The 15,372-nt window shown below is 40.0% G+C and overlaps 2 protein-coding genes across 2 annotated transcripts in view; one reads left to right on the top strand and one right to left on the bottom strand.

Moving 5' to 3' along the window:
- The window catches only part of LOC144459924 (uncharacterized), a 55,547-nt gene that overhangs the window by 4,732 nt on the left and 35,443 nt on the right, over nucleotides 1-15,372 (bottom strand). The window lies entirely within an intron of this gene.
- Nucleotides 9,676-12,734, top strand: LOC144459885 (uncharacterized). Its single transcript, XM_078164685.1, has 4 exons — nucleotides 9,676-9,741; nucleotides 10,875-10,930; nucleotides 11,200-11,559; nucleotides 11,749-12,734. Exons 2-4 carry the CDS (start codon nucleotides 10,882-10,884, stop codon nucleotides 11,949-11,951), a joined length of 612 nt encoding a protein of 203 aa, XP_078020811.1. The 5' UTR covers nucleotides 9,676-9,741; nucleotides 10,875-10,881; the 3' UTR covers nucleotides 11,952-12,734.

The following is a 15,372-nucleotide window of genomic DNA, read 5'->3' as shown; positions in this document are numbered from 1 at the left end:
GCTTTATCATAATAAAAATGGTGTTTTTTCATCTACATGCACCAAACTTACATGGGTGGTACCCTGTGACGCCCTTTGCAAATACAATTTATTGTCACAACTTTTGATTGAATTGTGGGTGTTCTACTGAAGCAAGAAACAACTTGAGCCTTCCTGGGTCAATTTGACCAGGTTATAAAATGGGTCACACCATTGTGCTTTCCAGTAGATGGACACACACACACACCACACACACCTCTCCCTTAACACTCACACACACACCACATATACACACATGCAAAAAACGGAACAAATAATTGGACAATGACTAACTTAATAAACAGCCAAATCAAGCCTGGTCAAGTTGATGGTGTCATTATTGGCTGCATTCTAAAAATAAAAATGGTTTCAAAGCAATTTTCTGACAAATCTTTGACATGTACCAGTCTCTGATAATCCATCAACATATGTCACTCTCAATCTCTAACCTATCTACAGATGAAATAATTCAGAATTTATGATCGTTTTTACACATACACACACAAAAATACACACAGATACACATTCTCTCTCTCTCTCTCACACACACACACACACACACACACACACACACAAAATGAAACGCATCATTGGATGATAATTTATTCTTTATGCTTAATAAACAGCCAAATAAAACCTAGTCAATTTGACCCGGGAGGGCAGCAGGTGTCATTATTGGCTGCCATTTAAAAAATAAAAACATGGTTTCAAAACAATTTTCTGAAAAAACTTTGACAGGTACCAGTCTTTGATAATCCATCATCATATGTCACGCTGAACTTGACTATAAAAATAATTTTAAAAAAATCTGCTTGTTTTTAGACATAAACTCATAAAACACACAAACACACACACACACATGCAAAAAATGAAACACATCATTGGATGGTAATTTATTATTTATGCTTTATAAACAGCCAAATAAAACCGGGTCAGTTTGACCCTGGAAGAAAAGTACTGCAATTCTGGACGCGTAGGTAACACAAGAGTTTAAATGAAAATAAATGCTGAGAGGGAAAGTGAGGAGCAGACAAAGTGACAACTTTAACATGTGAGCCTTTAAACTCCATCTATAGATGTTTGTGTGGAGAGTTTGACTGATTGACTGAATAACAGTGTGCTCTTATTTACAACAAAGCTGGAAGGCTGCAAAACTAAAGAGCTGAAAGATACCACATGTAATACATGATAGCAAAAATCAACAGTCTGACAGTGTGTTTAGTCTTTAGTGTTTGTGGATAATAAAGTGAAGGTGTAAACTAACCACAGACACAGGAGGTCAGGTTGATGAGCAGCAGGATGATGCACATCATCTTCTCCCTGTGAGAGGAGACAGAGGTGAAGAGTCACAAACACATGACATCAAAGTTCACTTATTCCAGGTGACACAGAGACAATCTACAGTCTGTCTTTAGTCATCACAATACTCCTTTGTATTTATTATCCTGATTATCACACACAACTGATGGACACCAGGCATCAGCACTAAAAACTATGTCAACTACAACCACAGCAATGGAAAGCTTATTTGTTCTCCTGCACACATGTAGGCCTGACTTTTCAAAGAACAAAAGCTGCAGTAATATATTGCTGACACAAGATTGCGCCAACACTAAATAAGTTTAGTGTGATTACCAGCACCTGAATGTGAGTTGTTGGTGACTGACTTAAAATAAACTTAATGTGTTCTGCACAGACAGCATCAGTGGTAGGACTTAATAAGTGATGCACAAAAAAGTTAACAGAGGAGCCCTGTAGAGTGCAAAGTACAGGATGTTGTGTGAATATGAGGCAGGAGTGCAGAAAATCCTAAAGTGTGAACCTGCAGCTCAGATAAACATGTTCCATGAGTCAATGTGCCTGCATATAAAGGAAAGAGAATCAAAGTGCAAATAAAGCTGTCAAGTGAATTCTATGAAATGAAAATAAATGCTGTGGTCCCTTATAAACAATAGACAAGAGAAAATATTCAAAGTTCAAGACAAATAGAAAGTGTGTCTCTTTCCAAAATGTTGCAGCTGTTGTTTAAAGTCACATAGAGGAGCTTTTTAGGTGGATCAGCTTTTAGGATGATCTGTCTTCAATCAATCACACTGACATTTATTGCAGTATTTAACGTTAAAGCCAGCTATTCAGCATGCAGCACTCACACACCTCTCTGTTTTTTATATTTTCTCTATTAAAGTTAAAAACACATTAAAAACAAGTCGTCTTTAAACAGCCAGGTTTGTCAAACTAACGTTAGTTATGGTCTTTATCTTGTTTTACGGCATTCAAAGGCGGATAATTAAATACACACATCACATCAATATTATATCTGATTTAAAAGTTACAGAAAAGCCACACTGAATATAACCACTCAGTTCAATTCACCTGACAGTTTACGGAACACATAAACCTCCATCCGGGCTGCCGTAGTGAAGGTGAGTGAAGCCAAGCATGAAGTCTGTGATGTGAACATGAGAAGACCCGGGAGAAAGACTGAGGACTGCGGGCTGTGGTGCTCTCCAGCTGTGGTGCTCTCCGGCTGTGGTGCTCTCCAGCTGTGATGCTCTCCAGCTGTGATGCTCTCCGGCTGTGGTGCTCTCCAGCTGTGATGCTCTCCGGCTGTGGTGCTCTCCAGCTGTGGGGCTCTCCAGCTGTGGGGCTCTCCAGCTGTGGTGCTCTCCAGCTGTGGTGCTCTCCGTCTGGTGCTCACTGAGTGACTGAGGTGTGGGACTGTGTGCAGCATGTCAAATCATGTCGGTTAGTTACGTCTATGAAGTTACGCCTCCTACGTCATCTCGTTCCACCACGTAGCCTATGGGCTACTCATTCATTCATTCATTCATCTTCTAACCGCTTCATCCTCTTGAGGGTCGCGGGGGGGCTGGACTTTCCATTGCAAACCACAGACCGGTTCCACTGGTTACATTGTTTTCTCTTTTTTTCTTCTGTCGAAGCAACGAACACCTTTCACCATCTTTCTGGAATTTTCTGGGTCTTTCTGTGAACATTCACAACAGAAAATTAAAACTGCCTTTACAGCTTTCACTGTTACATCAGCCAGCAGAATTTTATTTGACTGCCGGCTCCTACAAGAGCAATGATTCACAGAGCGACTCTTTAGAAGGCTATGACTTAATGTTTATTTATACATGTATGATTCATGTAAAGTAGCCTTATTTTTCTGATTTTGGAACCAGAGTCTGCTTTACTGTCATCACACTCAGCATAAAACCAAACGTGAAATGGTAAAATACCTGCTGTGTCACAGCCAACAGACCCCAGAGCCCACAGTGTTTGTTTATTATTTAAATCTATTTATTTTTTAGGCTATTTACAGTCAAAAAGGCACTTCATATGACATCTGAATACAGGTTACTTTGTTAAAATAACTGAGCTAACTACAGGACAGAAATAGAAAATAATGAAAGACACAAAAAATAAATACAATTAAAATTTAATTTAATTAATTAAAACAAAATACAAGTGGTCATTTAGGCATTAAGGTACACAGATATTCATAAAGACACAGGGCCTTTCTGATTTTACAGCATTTTTACATATTTTTGTACAAGATTGTCTCATTTAGAAATGCAGGAAGTACATACATTTTTTTTTAAAGACGCCAGTTTTGAATAAAACATTTTGCCAAAGTGATTAAACTTTATAGCTTTGTGATTCACAGTCATCATATTTTAATCACTATCAGTCAACCAATATTGAAAAAAAGTCCCAAAAGCCCCAAAGAACACCCAGCTGCACTCCACTGCAGCATGTGAATGTGTCACACCAATATCTGTCCCCTGCAAAACAATGTCAGGTAGGAACCATAGTTACTGTCTCGCGTGAAGGGACACAAAATAGCAACTTAAAGGTCCACATTAAATATATATGAATAAAATATTAGTTCAAGTGCTGTTAATGATGAAGGAATAATTCCTTTATGTAATAATACAAATTAATTCTGTAAGTCCAAAATAAAAATGTACCATTGCTCCTGTAAAGATATCCATGTTTCCACACAAACCAGCGTGGTGGCCTAATCATAAAGCACCCAGAAACACAATACAATAAAACCACTGACAGGTGGCGTGAATAACATTGATCACCATGTTACAGTGTGATGTTCTGCGGGGAAACCTTTGGTCCTGGTGAGTGCCACTTGACATGCACGACCCACCCAAACACCACTGTGCACCAAGTACACCCCATCATGGCAATGCTTGTGGCAGTGACCCCCCCAGCAGGACAATGCACCATGTCATGCTACAAGAACTGCTCAGGAATGGTGCGAGGAATGTGACAGAGACGTTGACCTGGCCTCAGAATTCCCCATCATCCCAATCTGATTGAGAGCTCATGGGACGTGCCGGTACCACCAATCCACTGTGGGCCCTCTTTGGATCTGACCTGCCTCTGACCCGTTAAGTCATACAGGACGTCTGGGGGTGTCCTGTGGTGTTTGGCACCGGGGCGGTGGATCCTTTGAGCCCTGTGGGTTGCGAATGGGGTACCAGTATATAGGCCCTATCCCACGGGTGCTTGATCAAATTGAGATGTGGAGACCTTGGTGGCCAGGTCAGTGCCTTGAGCTCTTTATCATGTTCCTTGGGCCATTTCTGAGCAGTTTTTGCAGTGTTACACGGAGCATTATTGGGGGGGACACTGCCATCAGGGGAGCAAGCAGGCGGGGTTGTAATGTAACGCACCTCTTCTTGTTCACTTTCAGCCCAAACTGTCATGATCGCCCACCATCTGTTGGCTTAGTGCAATCCTGCTTTTTGTATCAGATATACCTGCAGACTCACTTCAACGTGTCTTTTTCCTATCACTGCAATACATCAACAGATCTCTGATGATTAGCTGCATCACTTACTGATTAAGATTTTTTTGTTTGTGAACTGCATCATGATCGTAATAACTATTATTGCTACTGGTGTCTATATAAACCTGGAGCAATAGTAATAATTATTTCTGTTATTCGACACATTTTGACACAAAATCAAGCTATCAATGAGATTTTCTTAAGAAACTATCTGCTAACTAGTGAACCTATTCATGTGTAGGTCTATCTAAACAGGCCTGTGAGATATATTGGGAAAAACTGAAACTAAATAGCCTGTCAGGTAGTGAATTTATTTCATTTTATTAATACTTATTTCTGTATTTATTTATTTTTTTAAAAAAAGGGTTAGGGTTCTCCATCTTCAGCATAAAGCAACCAGAGTTATGTCAGCCATTCTCATTCCAAAGTCATTTGTCATTGATTTCGGCTTCAGACACTGATGCCAAAAGAGGCGTCTGTTCATGCTGTGGCCAGATGGCACCGGTCTCGGTGGTATGGTATGCTGCTGGACAGCGTGGGGGTGGTGGATGTGTTAAAAAAAAACCTGGACTTTCACCCAGAAGTGCGGTGTTTGCTTCCCGTATGAATGTAGAGCTAAAGCGTGATAAATTTTCCCTAAATCAAAACAGGGGTTTTTGTTCATGATCCGCCATTTGTTGCCATGTGCTTTTGTTCGTCCAGTCCCAGAGCATGCATCCATCCATCCATGCATCCATCCATGCATCCGTCATATAGGTGTACCCTGCCTCTCACCCAATGTCAGCTGGGATAGGCTCACCCCCCAAGAGGATAAGTGGTTAGAAAATGGATGGATGGACAGTAAAAAGAGAAAATTAAATGCAATTAATTATTATGACTGTGGCCGGTGTGCGGCTGTGTGGCTCGCCAGTGCAGCAGCAGCCAAAATGGCGCCTCGTCACCACAACAGACAGCAGGAAATAACAGTACAGACAAGAGAAAGAGCAAGTGAAAGACACAGAAGGTCACAGTTGTTGTGCTGGTTGTTGTCTCATTTGTGCTCTGAGAAACAGTTAATGTGCCATATTGTTGTTTTCCAAACTACTGTAGCTGCAGTCTGGTTCCTAAAATAACAGATTAACATTATGTTTGACTACAGGACGTTTACAGGTCCTTAAAAGTCTTAAAATGTCTTAAATTTGAAACAGAAAATATCTGTTTCCGTCTGTGGTGACGTCAGAACAGTTTGTCCATGGCTTTGATTTATTGACCCAAAGTGAAAGTTTTTAGGTTTTCTTTTTTAGTAGTATACACAAAATATACATAAAATAAGTGGATACAAAACTGTTGGTATGTCACAGTGACATCTACCTGTTCCCAAAATTAATTACAAAAAACTACAAAATTAATTTCAAATAATCATATGAGATTTAAACTGTAAGACTTCAGCTCTTCTACTGTAAAACAGTCAACTTACCCGTGTCTCTGTGTCTCTGTGTGTGTGTTTGATTATCAGTGACTGTAACATTAGTCATTTCTTCAGTTGTTACATGTGTTATGTCACGCCCATCAGGCCCATGTGTGTTTGTTAATGTCTGCCTGAAACGGAAGTTCTGCCCTCTCACGCATTTTTTTCCTGCGCTCTCATTGGTCCAACTTGATGTCAGAAAAACTATCACCAAGGTTACCAGACAAAACACTTTGCACCAGATCGCGGCTCCACCCTGAACTGCATCACCACATAGACTCACCTACTATTATTAGACTAACTGAGTTTCTGTTTTTAACTTTTATTGATCTGAAGTGACATCATCAATATGAGAAAACTACGAGGAAAAATAAAAACATTGACATAGAAGGATAAATATTATGGTTATAAAACAAACAATTAATACTTTATGACTGTAGAAAGTAACTAAGATATATATATTTAGTCAAGTCTGTGTGTTACTTCTAGATGCACAGTTCTGTTTTTATTTTATTGTTTGATTCTAATCAAATATATTATTCTTAATATTTTTCTCCACTATAACTCAGAGAGAAACTTTATCCCAGTTTATCTCTCTGGCAGCCATACCGATAGTTAGTAATTATTTTGCAGATTACACCTGAGTTGGCTGTTGTGAAGCCACTGATTGAATTAATAACAGTTAGGCTAAACTACCATTTTATCAATCAATCAATCAGTTTTTTCCTTATCTGCTGTGAGGGTCCAAAGGACAGAGGGAGGTCGTATGCTGTAAAGCCCTGTGAGGCAAATTGTGATTTGTGATATTGGGCTTTATAAATAAAACTGATTGATTGATCAACAAACAATAATTTTATATGATGTATTGTTACAACTTAAACTATCCTTTTTATTTTATGAGGTGATGCAGGCACAAAACCAGTGAAAGGGATGACAGGACGAACACTATGTGGGAGTCAGGACGTGTAAAATAACAATTAACACAAAAGACAAATACAGGCACATTGATATAGTGTATGTTGATGGCATTGAGTGGCATTTTGTGTTTGTTGGTGTGTGTTTTGAGAGGGAAGAGTCATGGGTGCAGATGGATAGATGGAGCAGTTGGAAGTTGGAAAAAAAGAGACAGAAAACAGATATATAAATAAAATAAAATCTTTCTTTCCCCTCTTTGTCGTCCTCTTTAAATTCAGTTCAATAAATTAAAAGTCAAATTACATTACAGAGGCCTCCCTTTCTTCAGTTGCCCCTAGACCCTAGAGAGGGGGCTGACTGATGGAGGCCACCACCCTCTGCTCCTTTACCTATATAGAACAACCCCAGACCAGACGATTTAAAGTATCCAACGCTTCTCACGTCACTCCTGAGGGCGCTACTGTAAAAATGATGATGGTTGCAACTTGCAGTCGAGAAAGCGAAAGTACCAGTAAGCTTGTAAGTCGTATTGACTGTCTATGGTTAGTCCTAGTGGCTGCTCTTGGTGACTAACTGCCAACAGTGGTTCTTTTTGAGAGTAAAGTATTTAAACAAATTTTTCATTACAAGTAATTTAACTTGTTGCCATCTCTAACAGCCATGTCAAAGTGAGAGTATTTTAATTTTAATTTTCCCTACTTCCCTACTTTCACAACATTCACAACGTACATTCATTCACGCCCTCTGTTTTCTGATCACACAAGAAACATATTCATGTAGTGTATCTTTCATAGGTAGGGCAACGCCTCACATAGTGCGGTTTTACAACACAGAGTCCCGGTGTGGCATTAAAGTCCCTCATTGGTTCATGTTGTGAGTGTTAGTTGAAGTCTTCCTCTAAATCTCTCTGAGTCTTCATATTAAAATCATAAAGTGAAGGCAGCTGCACTTTTCACAAGCAGCTTCTCTCCACCGACCACAGTGCATGATGGGAAACTCTCTGCTCTCCACTAATCTAATCAAGTTGAATACTTTTCTTTATGTTTCACTGTAAAGATGATTTGATTAGACTTCATTCATTCATCCATTTTCTAACCGCTTCATCCTCTTGAGGGTCGCGGGGGGGCTGGAGCCTATCCCAGCTGTCATCGGACGAGAGGCAGGGTACACCCTGGACAGGTCGCCAGTCTATCGCAGGGCTGACACATAGAGACAAACAACCATTCACACCAATCAATTAACCTAGTCCCCAATCTGCATGTCTTTGGACTGTGGGAGGAAGCCGGAGTGCCCGGAGAGAACCCACGCTGACACGGGGGGAACATGCAAACTCCGCACAGAAGGGCTCCCACGCCCGGGATCGAACTGGCAACCCTCTTGCTGTGAGGCGAGAGTGCTAACCACCACACCACCGTGCCGCCCCTTGATTAGACTTATTGAAGGATTATTATCTTCATAAATACAAAGTGACTAAAAGTCTCTCAGCTGATTGAGTCTGTCACGAGTTGAGCTGATGAAGTTACAAACACATAGCAGACAGATAACTGAATTAGTTAACGAGGTGCAGCACACCTGCCATGGAGGAGGTGCTGAAGAGCTCCTGTGCCTGCAGCAGAGGAGAGAGGCCTGTGGTGTGTGGACTGCTGGTCCTGCTGCCTCTCACTCTGGGATTTTTGTTCTCTTGTTTGCTTGTTTCCATTTTAATAAATCCCACTGATTATTGTGGGTCAGTGTTGGAGTCTTGTTTGCCCCATAGGGCCACCTAAGGGTGGGGCGTAACATGTCTCTGCCACAGGATGGCGCCAGTGGCTAAACTAGATGAGTGCTCTCCGACAACTCTTCATCACTTTCTTCCTCTTTTCACCTGAATACCATCAACATTAACACTGTTTGTACTGAGAATGTAAACCATTGATATACATGTGGTGTCTTTGGTATTTATGGAAAGTTGACCTGATCAAATTCACTTTATAACAGTGAGGATTAAAGAGTTTACAGTTTTGTTTCTTATAAGGATAAAAATCCCAAAATATGTTTCGCCTTTTTTGTCTCACATTTTCTTAGGCTACATTTTTTTCCTGTGGTTGTAGAAAAACACCACGTCACATTATTAAGTTATTTTCTCATCTGTAATCTGTATTCAGATGTCATATGAAATGCCTTTATTGACTGTAAATAGCCTAAAATAAAAATACAGTTAGGCTAAATGAAATCTGTTCCAGAAAGTTCGGTGTTGGTTGCTTCGAGAGAAGAAAAAAGATGAACAATGTAACCAGGGAAACCAGTCTGTGGTTTGCGTTGAAAAGGAGCCCAGACGTAGTAAAACGTGATGACGTAAGAGGCGAACTGCACAGTCCCAAAACCTCAGTCACTCAGTGAGCACCAGACAGAGAGCACCACAGCTGGAGAGCACCACAGCTGGAGAGCACCACAGCTGGAGAGCACCACAGCCCACAGTCCTCAGTCTTTCTCCCGGGTCTTCTCATGTTCACATCACAGACTAGCTCGGCTTCACTCACCTTCACTACGGCAGCCCGGATGGACGTTAATGGTAAGTTTATGTGTTTCACTACTTTAAGCTAGTTACCCAACTTTGTCATTTATTCATAGTTCAAACGGAGCAGTAGCTGTTAGCTTCACGTTACACCTGTTAAGACTTGTGATTATAGTCTTATCCATAAACTGTCAGATATAATATTGATGTGATGTGTGTATTTAATTATCCGCCTTTGAATGCCGTAAAACAAGATAAAGACCATAACTAACGTTAGTTTGACAAACCTGGCTGTTTAAAGACGACTTGTTTTTAATGTGTTTTTAACTTTAATAGAGAAAATATAAAAAACAGAGGTGTGTGAGTGCTGCATGCTGAATAGCTGGCTTTAACGTTAAATACTGCAATAAATGTCAGTGTGATTGATTGAAGACAGATCATCCTAAAAGCTGATCCACCTAAAAAGCTCCTCTATGTGACTTTAAACAACAGCTGCAACATTTAGGAAAGAGACACACTTTCTATTTGTCTTGAACTTTGAATATTTTCTCTTGTCTATTGTTTATAAGGGAGCACAGCATTTATTTTCATTTCATAGAATTCACTTGACAGCTTTATTTGCACTTTGATTCTCTTTCCTTTATATGCAGGCACATTGACTCATGGAACATGTTTATCTGAGCTGCAGGTTCACACTTTAGGATTTTCTGCACTCCTGGCTCGTATTCACACAACATTCTGTACTTTGCACTCTACAGGGCTCCTCTGTTAACTTTTTTGTGCATCACTTATTAAGTCCTACCACTGATGCTGTCTGTGCAGAACACATTAAGTTTATTTTAAGTCAGTCACCAACAACTCACATTCAGGTGCTGGTAATCACACTAAACTTATTTAGTGTTGGCGCAATCTTGTGTCAGAAATATATTACTGCAGCTTTTGTTCTTTGAAAAGTCAGGCCTACATGTGTGCAGGAGAACAAATAAGCTTTCCATTGCTGTGGTTGTAGTTGACATAGTTTTTAGTGCTGATGCCTGGTGTCCATCAGTTGTGTGTGATAATCAGGATAATAAATACAAAGGAGTATTGTGATGACTAAAGACAGACTGTAGATTGTCTCTGTGTCACCTGTAATAAGTGAACTTTGATGTCATGTGTTTGTGACTCTTCACCTCTGTCTCCTCTCACAGGGAGAAGATGATGTGCATCATCCTGCTGCTCATCAACCTGACCTCCTGTGTCTGTGGTTAGTTTACACCTTCACTTTATTATCCACAAACACTAAAGACTAAACACACTGTCAGACTGTTGATTTTTGCTATCATGTATTACCTGTGGTATCTTTCAGCTCTTTAGTTTTGCAGCCTTCCAGCTTTGTTGTAAATAAGAGCACACTGTTATTCAGTCAATCAGTCAATCTCTCCACACAAACATCTATAGATGGAGTTCAAAGGCTCACATGTTAAAGTTGTCACTTTGTCTGCTCCTCACTTTCCCTCTCTGTCTCCTCAACAGGAACATTTGTAGTCAATGTGACACAGACCTCCTATCAGGCACAGGAGAACCACAACATCACGCTTGAGTGGATGTTCACGACTAAAACTGGCAGCTCCCTCCACTCCCTTTATATCTACTGTGAACTGTTAACTGATCTCAGAGCCTCAGTCCTGTTTCGTCTACATGGAGGTGTTGAGGTCCCAGAGTCTCAGGATGAACAGTTTACAGGACGAGTCCAGTGTGACAAAGACGTCCTCAGAGAGGGACGACTCAGACTTCATGTGTCCAGACTCAGGACTGACGACTCAGGACTGTATATGTGTGATGTGCTCACAAAGTATGGGAGGAACTCTGCTACATGTCGGCTCAATGTCACTGGTAAGTTGATTCAGTGAAACTTTATTAACAGGTTCAATTCAGCAGATTTTCTAGATGAATAAGAACCTGAGAGGAGACGTGTTGTCGACTTCTACAATCCACAATCCTTACACTTACACTTACACTTTCTTTTATAGTGAATTGTTTTTCTTCACATGAATGACACAGATTTGTTTGGTCTCTTTACAGCAGGGAGGGATCGACCTGAACCTCAGACACCAAACACAACAAGTGGAGGAAGAGATCTTTCTCCAACAGCAAGTCGACCACAACCAGAGAGTCGGGGAAGAATGGGCCTCTACTGTGGACTGGGACTGACAGCAGCTGTACTGGTTTTGTATTCAGTCACTCTCTGCCTTTCAAACAAGATTTCCACTCATAACAAATTCTAATGTCCTCAGGGAGATATTGATTTTTAAGGTGGCTGAAACACATGTTGCAGCAGTGAGACATTGCTTAGCATCTGTGGTGGTGCTCCTGCCTGCTTCTCCAAACTGGGGACGTGCCGACCTCCATCTACTGTAGGTAACACACTGACTGTGGATCAGTAGCCCCACTTATAATAAATCTGAACTATCCCTTTAAAAGAGCTGAGACGCACACCTCCAGTTTTCTGAGTTAGTTCCAGATATGTGGATCATAACAGCTGAAGTGTCTTTAGTTTGGACTGTGGGGACAGCCAGCAGACCTGAACCAGACCATGTGAGAGCTCTGGATGGTTAGTAATGGAGCAGCAGATCAGAAATGTACTCAGGCTCTAAACCATTCAGTGCTTTATAAACCAACAGGAGGAGGCCAGAGTAAAGACCTGAGAAGTGGACTGATGTGGTCCAGGAGGAGAGGACAGTTAGTCCACACAAAGCCACTCTTCAATGTGACACTCCTTATTTAGTCCACCAGGTGTCGCTGTGAGACTCCCCAACACTTTAATGTGAAATCTGCACTGTGTTGACTTTACTGAAATAATGCTGAGAAGCATGTCTACCTTGTATACCATGTATAGCTCATCTGTGCCATATCTGTCTGCATTTAAAGCTCTGTGTGATGAGTTTGTCTGTAATAATATATCACATTTTATTCATATCCTGTCAGTGATGTATTTGACTTTTGCACAATGACACTCAGGGCTTCACTCAGACCTCTGTCAGGGGGTCTGGGACGTTTTGGATCAAGAGACTCCATTTTGATGCTTATTTGTTTTTTGCACTTATGTAAATAAAAAGTACAAAAAGAAATCCCACTTTGAATCAGTTTGTTTTTTACTGTGAATTAGAAAATGACTTTTGACTTTACAATGACTGGCATTCACTGAGTGAGTCAAATTATGATTTAAACATTCAGAGGTCATATATATGAAAATAAAGCCCATCTCTGCTTTAACTCTTTAATCCTCACTGTTATAAAGTGAATTTGATCAGGTCAACTTTCCATAAATACCAAAGACACCACATGTATATCAATGGTTTACATTCTCAGTACAAACAGTGTTAATGTTGATGGTATTCAGGTGAAAAGAGGAAGACACTGAGGAAGATTTGTTCAAACAAAGAATGCTGTCGGCTAGTCTGTTATGATCGTTTTTACCACCAACAGAAGTAAACGAAGTCAACCCAACAGTGTGATGAGTGCGTGCAGATTTATATTAATGGAAAGCACACCGCCGAATTGAAGGCTGACATCTAAAGTGTAAAGAGATTCACATATCAAACATACATCACAATACAATATAGTTTCTAAATATAAAGTGCTACCAGTGCCAACGTGCATATTCCACAAGAAGCAAGGGGTTCAGTTCAGACTGGAGGTTCAAAGTCTAGAAGGTTCCAGGGGAGGCTCTGAGCCCTGTCCAAAGTCCTCCTCCTTTTGAGGTCTGTCAGAACTTGCTTCACGACCATGTCACAGTCAATAACAGTCTGTTTAATGATCACAATACATCTGGTCTTCCACAGTTTAAAACATACGATGCTGATGATCAACTGGAACAGTTCTTTTTTTCTTGGAGGCATCGTGTCTTCCAGGAGACCGTACATAACAGAACCATAGCTCAGATCAAAAACTAGGCCATGGCCCTGCAAGACAGACCAAACAGCCTGGGCCCTGTAACAGTCCATTAAGAGATGTTGCTGGGTTTCATCTTCGTCACAATAAATCATGGGACATTGTTTGGTTGTAACATAGCAACTCCATGAGACAACAGCTCTAACAGGAAGTCTGCCTACGGACATGAGCCAGCGGACATCTCTAAGATTCCCTGCGTATTTTTTATTGTTTAATAATTTAATTATATTTATTGATCCATTTTCTGGGACGTTTTTATATTTAATAATTCCACCATATTTATAATTATTTATTTTATTAAATATTGTCTTACTTGAGTCACTAGTCCAGTTTATTTGTAGGTTAATATATTCAGCTATGAAATCAGCATAAATTAATTTATAATAAGGGCCTTGTCTTGCCCTGCCATGTTTTTGTCCCAGTTTTTAGTGTTTCCAACCCAGAGAGCTCGTCTAGAGATACCAGCTGACACATTTTTAATAAAGGCAACAGTTAGCCGAAAACTCAGGTCGACAGCACCCAGACCACCATGTTCTCTGCCTTTAAATAAAAGCTCGCGTTTTGTGACCTCTCTAGTAGTGGCCCCAGACCAAGTTTACACACTGTTTATTTAGTTTTCTAACAATGGTGGGGGGAGGAGGAAAGATGTGTGCTAGAAATAGGAGTTTGGATAGGATATGCGTTTTGATAATGTTGATTCTTGATTTATAATTAGTGTTTTTATTTTGCCACTTTTTGACTTCTTCTACTACTGTAGTCAGTTTGTCATTCCAGTTATGTTCACTGCAGTTATTGTTACAAAAGGTTATACCAAGTATTTTAATTTCTTGTTTTATTTGAATATTTAAATCAGGTTTTTTTTCTTTCAGATCCGATCCAAACTCCCTCAGTCCTCATGTGATTTAACTTGGCTCCAGAGGCCAATTCGTATAAACTCAAATGGTTACATAATACATCCATTTCTAACTGATTTCTAATTATGACTGTGACGTCATCGGCATATGCCATGGCTTTTACATTAAGGTTGTTATTTACATTTTTGCCCGCTATTAGTGGATCAGAATTAATAGATTTAATTAACGGGCTTATTGCCAAAACATATAAAGCGGCACTCAGTGGACAGCCTTGTTTTACCCCTCTTTCCACTTTAAAGGGTTCAGTTAAAACACCATTTAAGTTTATACACACATTTGATTTTAAATACAAACACTTGATCATATGAATAAATGCATTTGGGAAAGCATAAGCTTTCATCACAGACCACAAATACTCTCTACATACATAGTCACAGGCTTTCTTTTGATCTAATCCAATGATATAAAAGTCACTCTTGTGTAAGAGCTCCCTCAAAGTGCACAGGTTATCCCACATTAGCGTCCTTTGATTGCACGTTTGTTCTTTTTCAATAATAACATCTAATATATCATTTAGTCTATTCATTATTATCTTAGCTAATATTTTATAGTCTGTATTCATAATAGTTAAGTGTCGGTAATTATTAATATCAGTCTCGTCCCCTTTCTTATATAATAAACATAACACACCTTCATAAAAAGAGTCACCAAAGACACCACTGTGTAAACCTTCGTTGAACATAGATGTCAGGAGATCTAACACATCATCTAAGAATAACTGATACAATTCAGTAGGGAGACCATCAGGTCCAGGGCTCTTTCCAACATTGAGTTGCTGGATAGCCTGAACTACCTCATCCCTTTTTATCTCTCCTATTAAAACATCAAGGTTAACTGAGGA

The sequence above is a fragment of the Epinephelus lanceolatus genome, chromosome 22, assembly GCF_041903045.1.
Source record: "Epinephelus lanceolatus isolate andai-2023 chromosome 22, ASM4190304v1, whole genome shotgun sequence".
NCBI lineage: Eukaryota > Metazoa > Chordata > Actinopteri > Perciformes > Serranidae > Epinephelus > Epinephelus lanceolatus.
This window is presented reverse-complemented; position numbering and strand designations above follow the sequence as displayed.

What these genes read in the sequence shown, in the direction of transcription:
- LOC144459885 (XM_078164685.1), top strand. Translation starts at nt 10,882, where the DNA reads ATGATGTGCATCATCCTGCTGCTCATCAACCTGACCTCCTGTGTCTGT. An exon ending in CCTGACCTCCTGTGTCTGTG is followed by an intron (nt 10,931 to 11,199) that starts GTTAGTTTACAC and finishes TCTCCTCAACAG; the next exon opens with GAACATTTGTAGTCAATGTG. An exon ending in ATGTCGGCTCAATGTCACTG is followed by an intron (nt 11,560 to 11,748) that starts GTAAGTTGATTC and finishes GTCTCTTTACAG; the next exon opens with CAGGGAGGGATCGACCTGAA.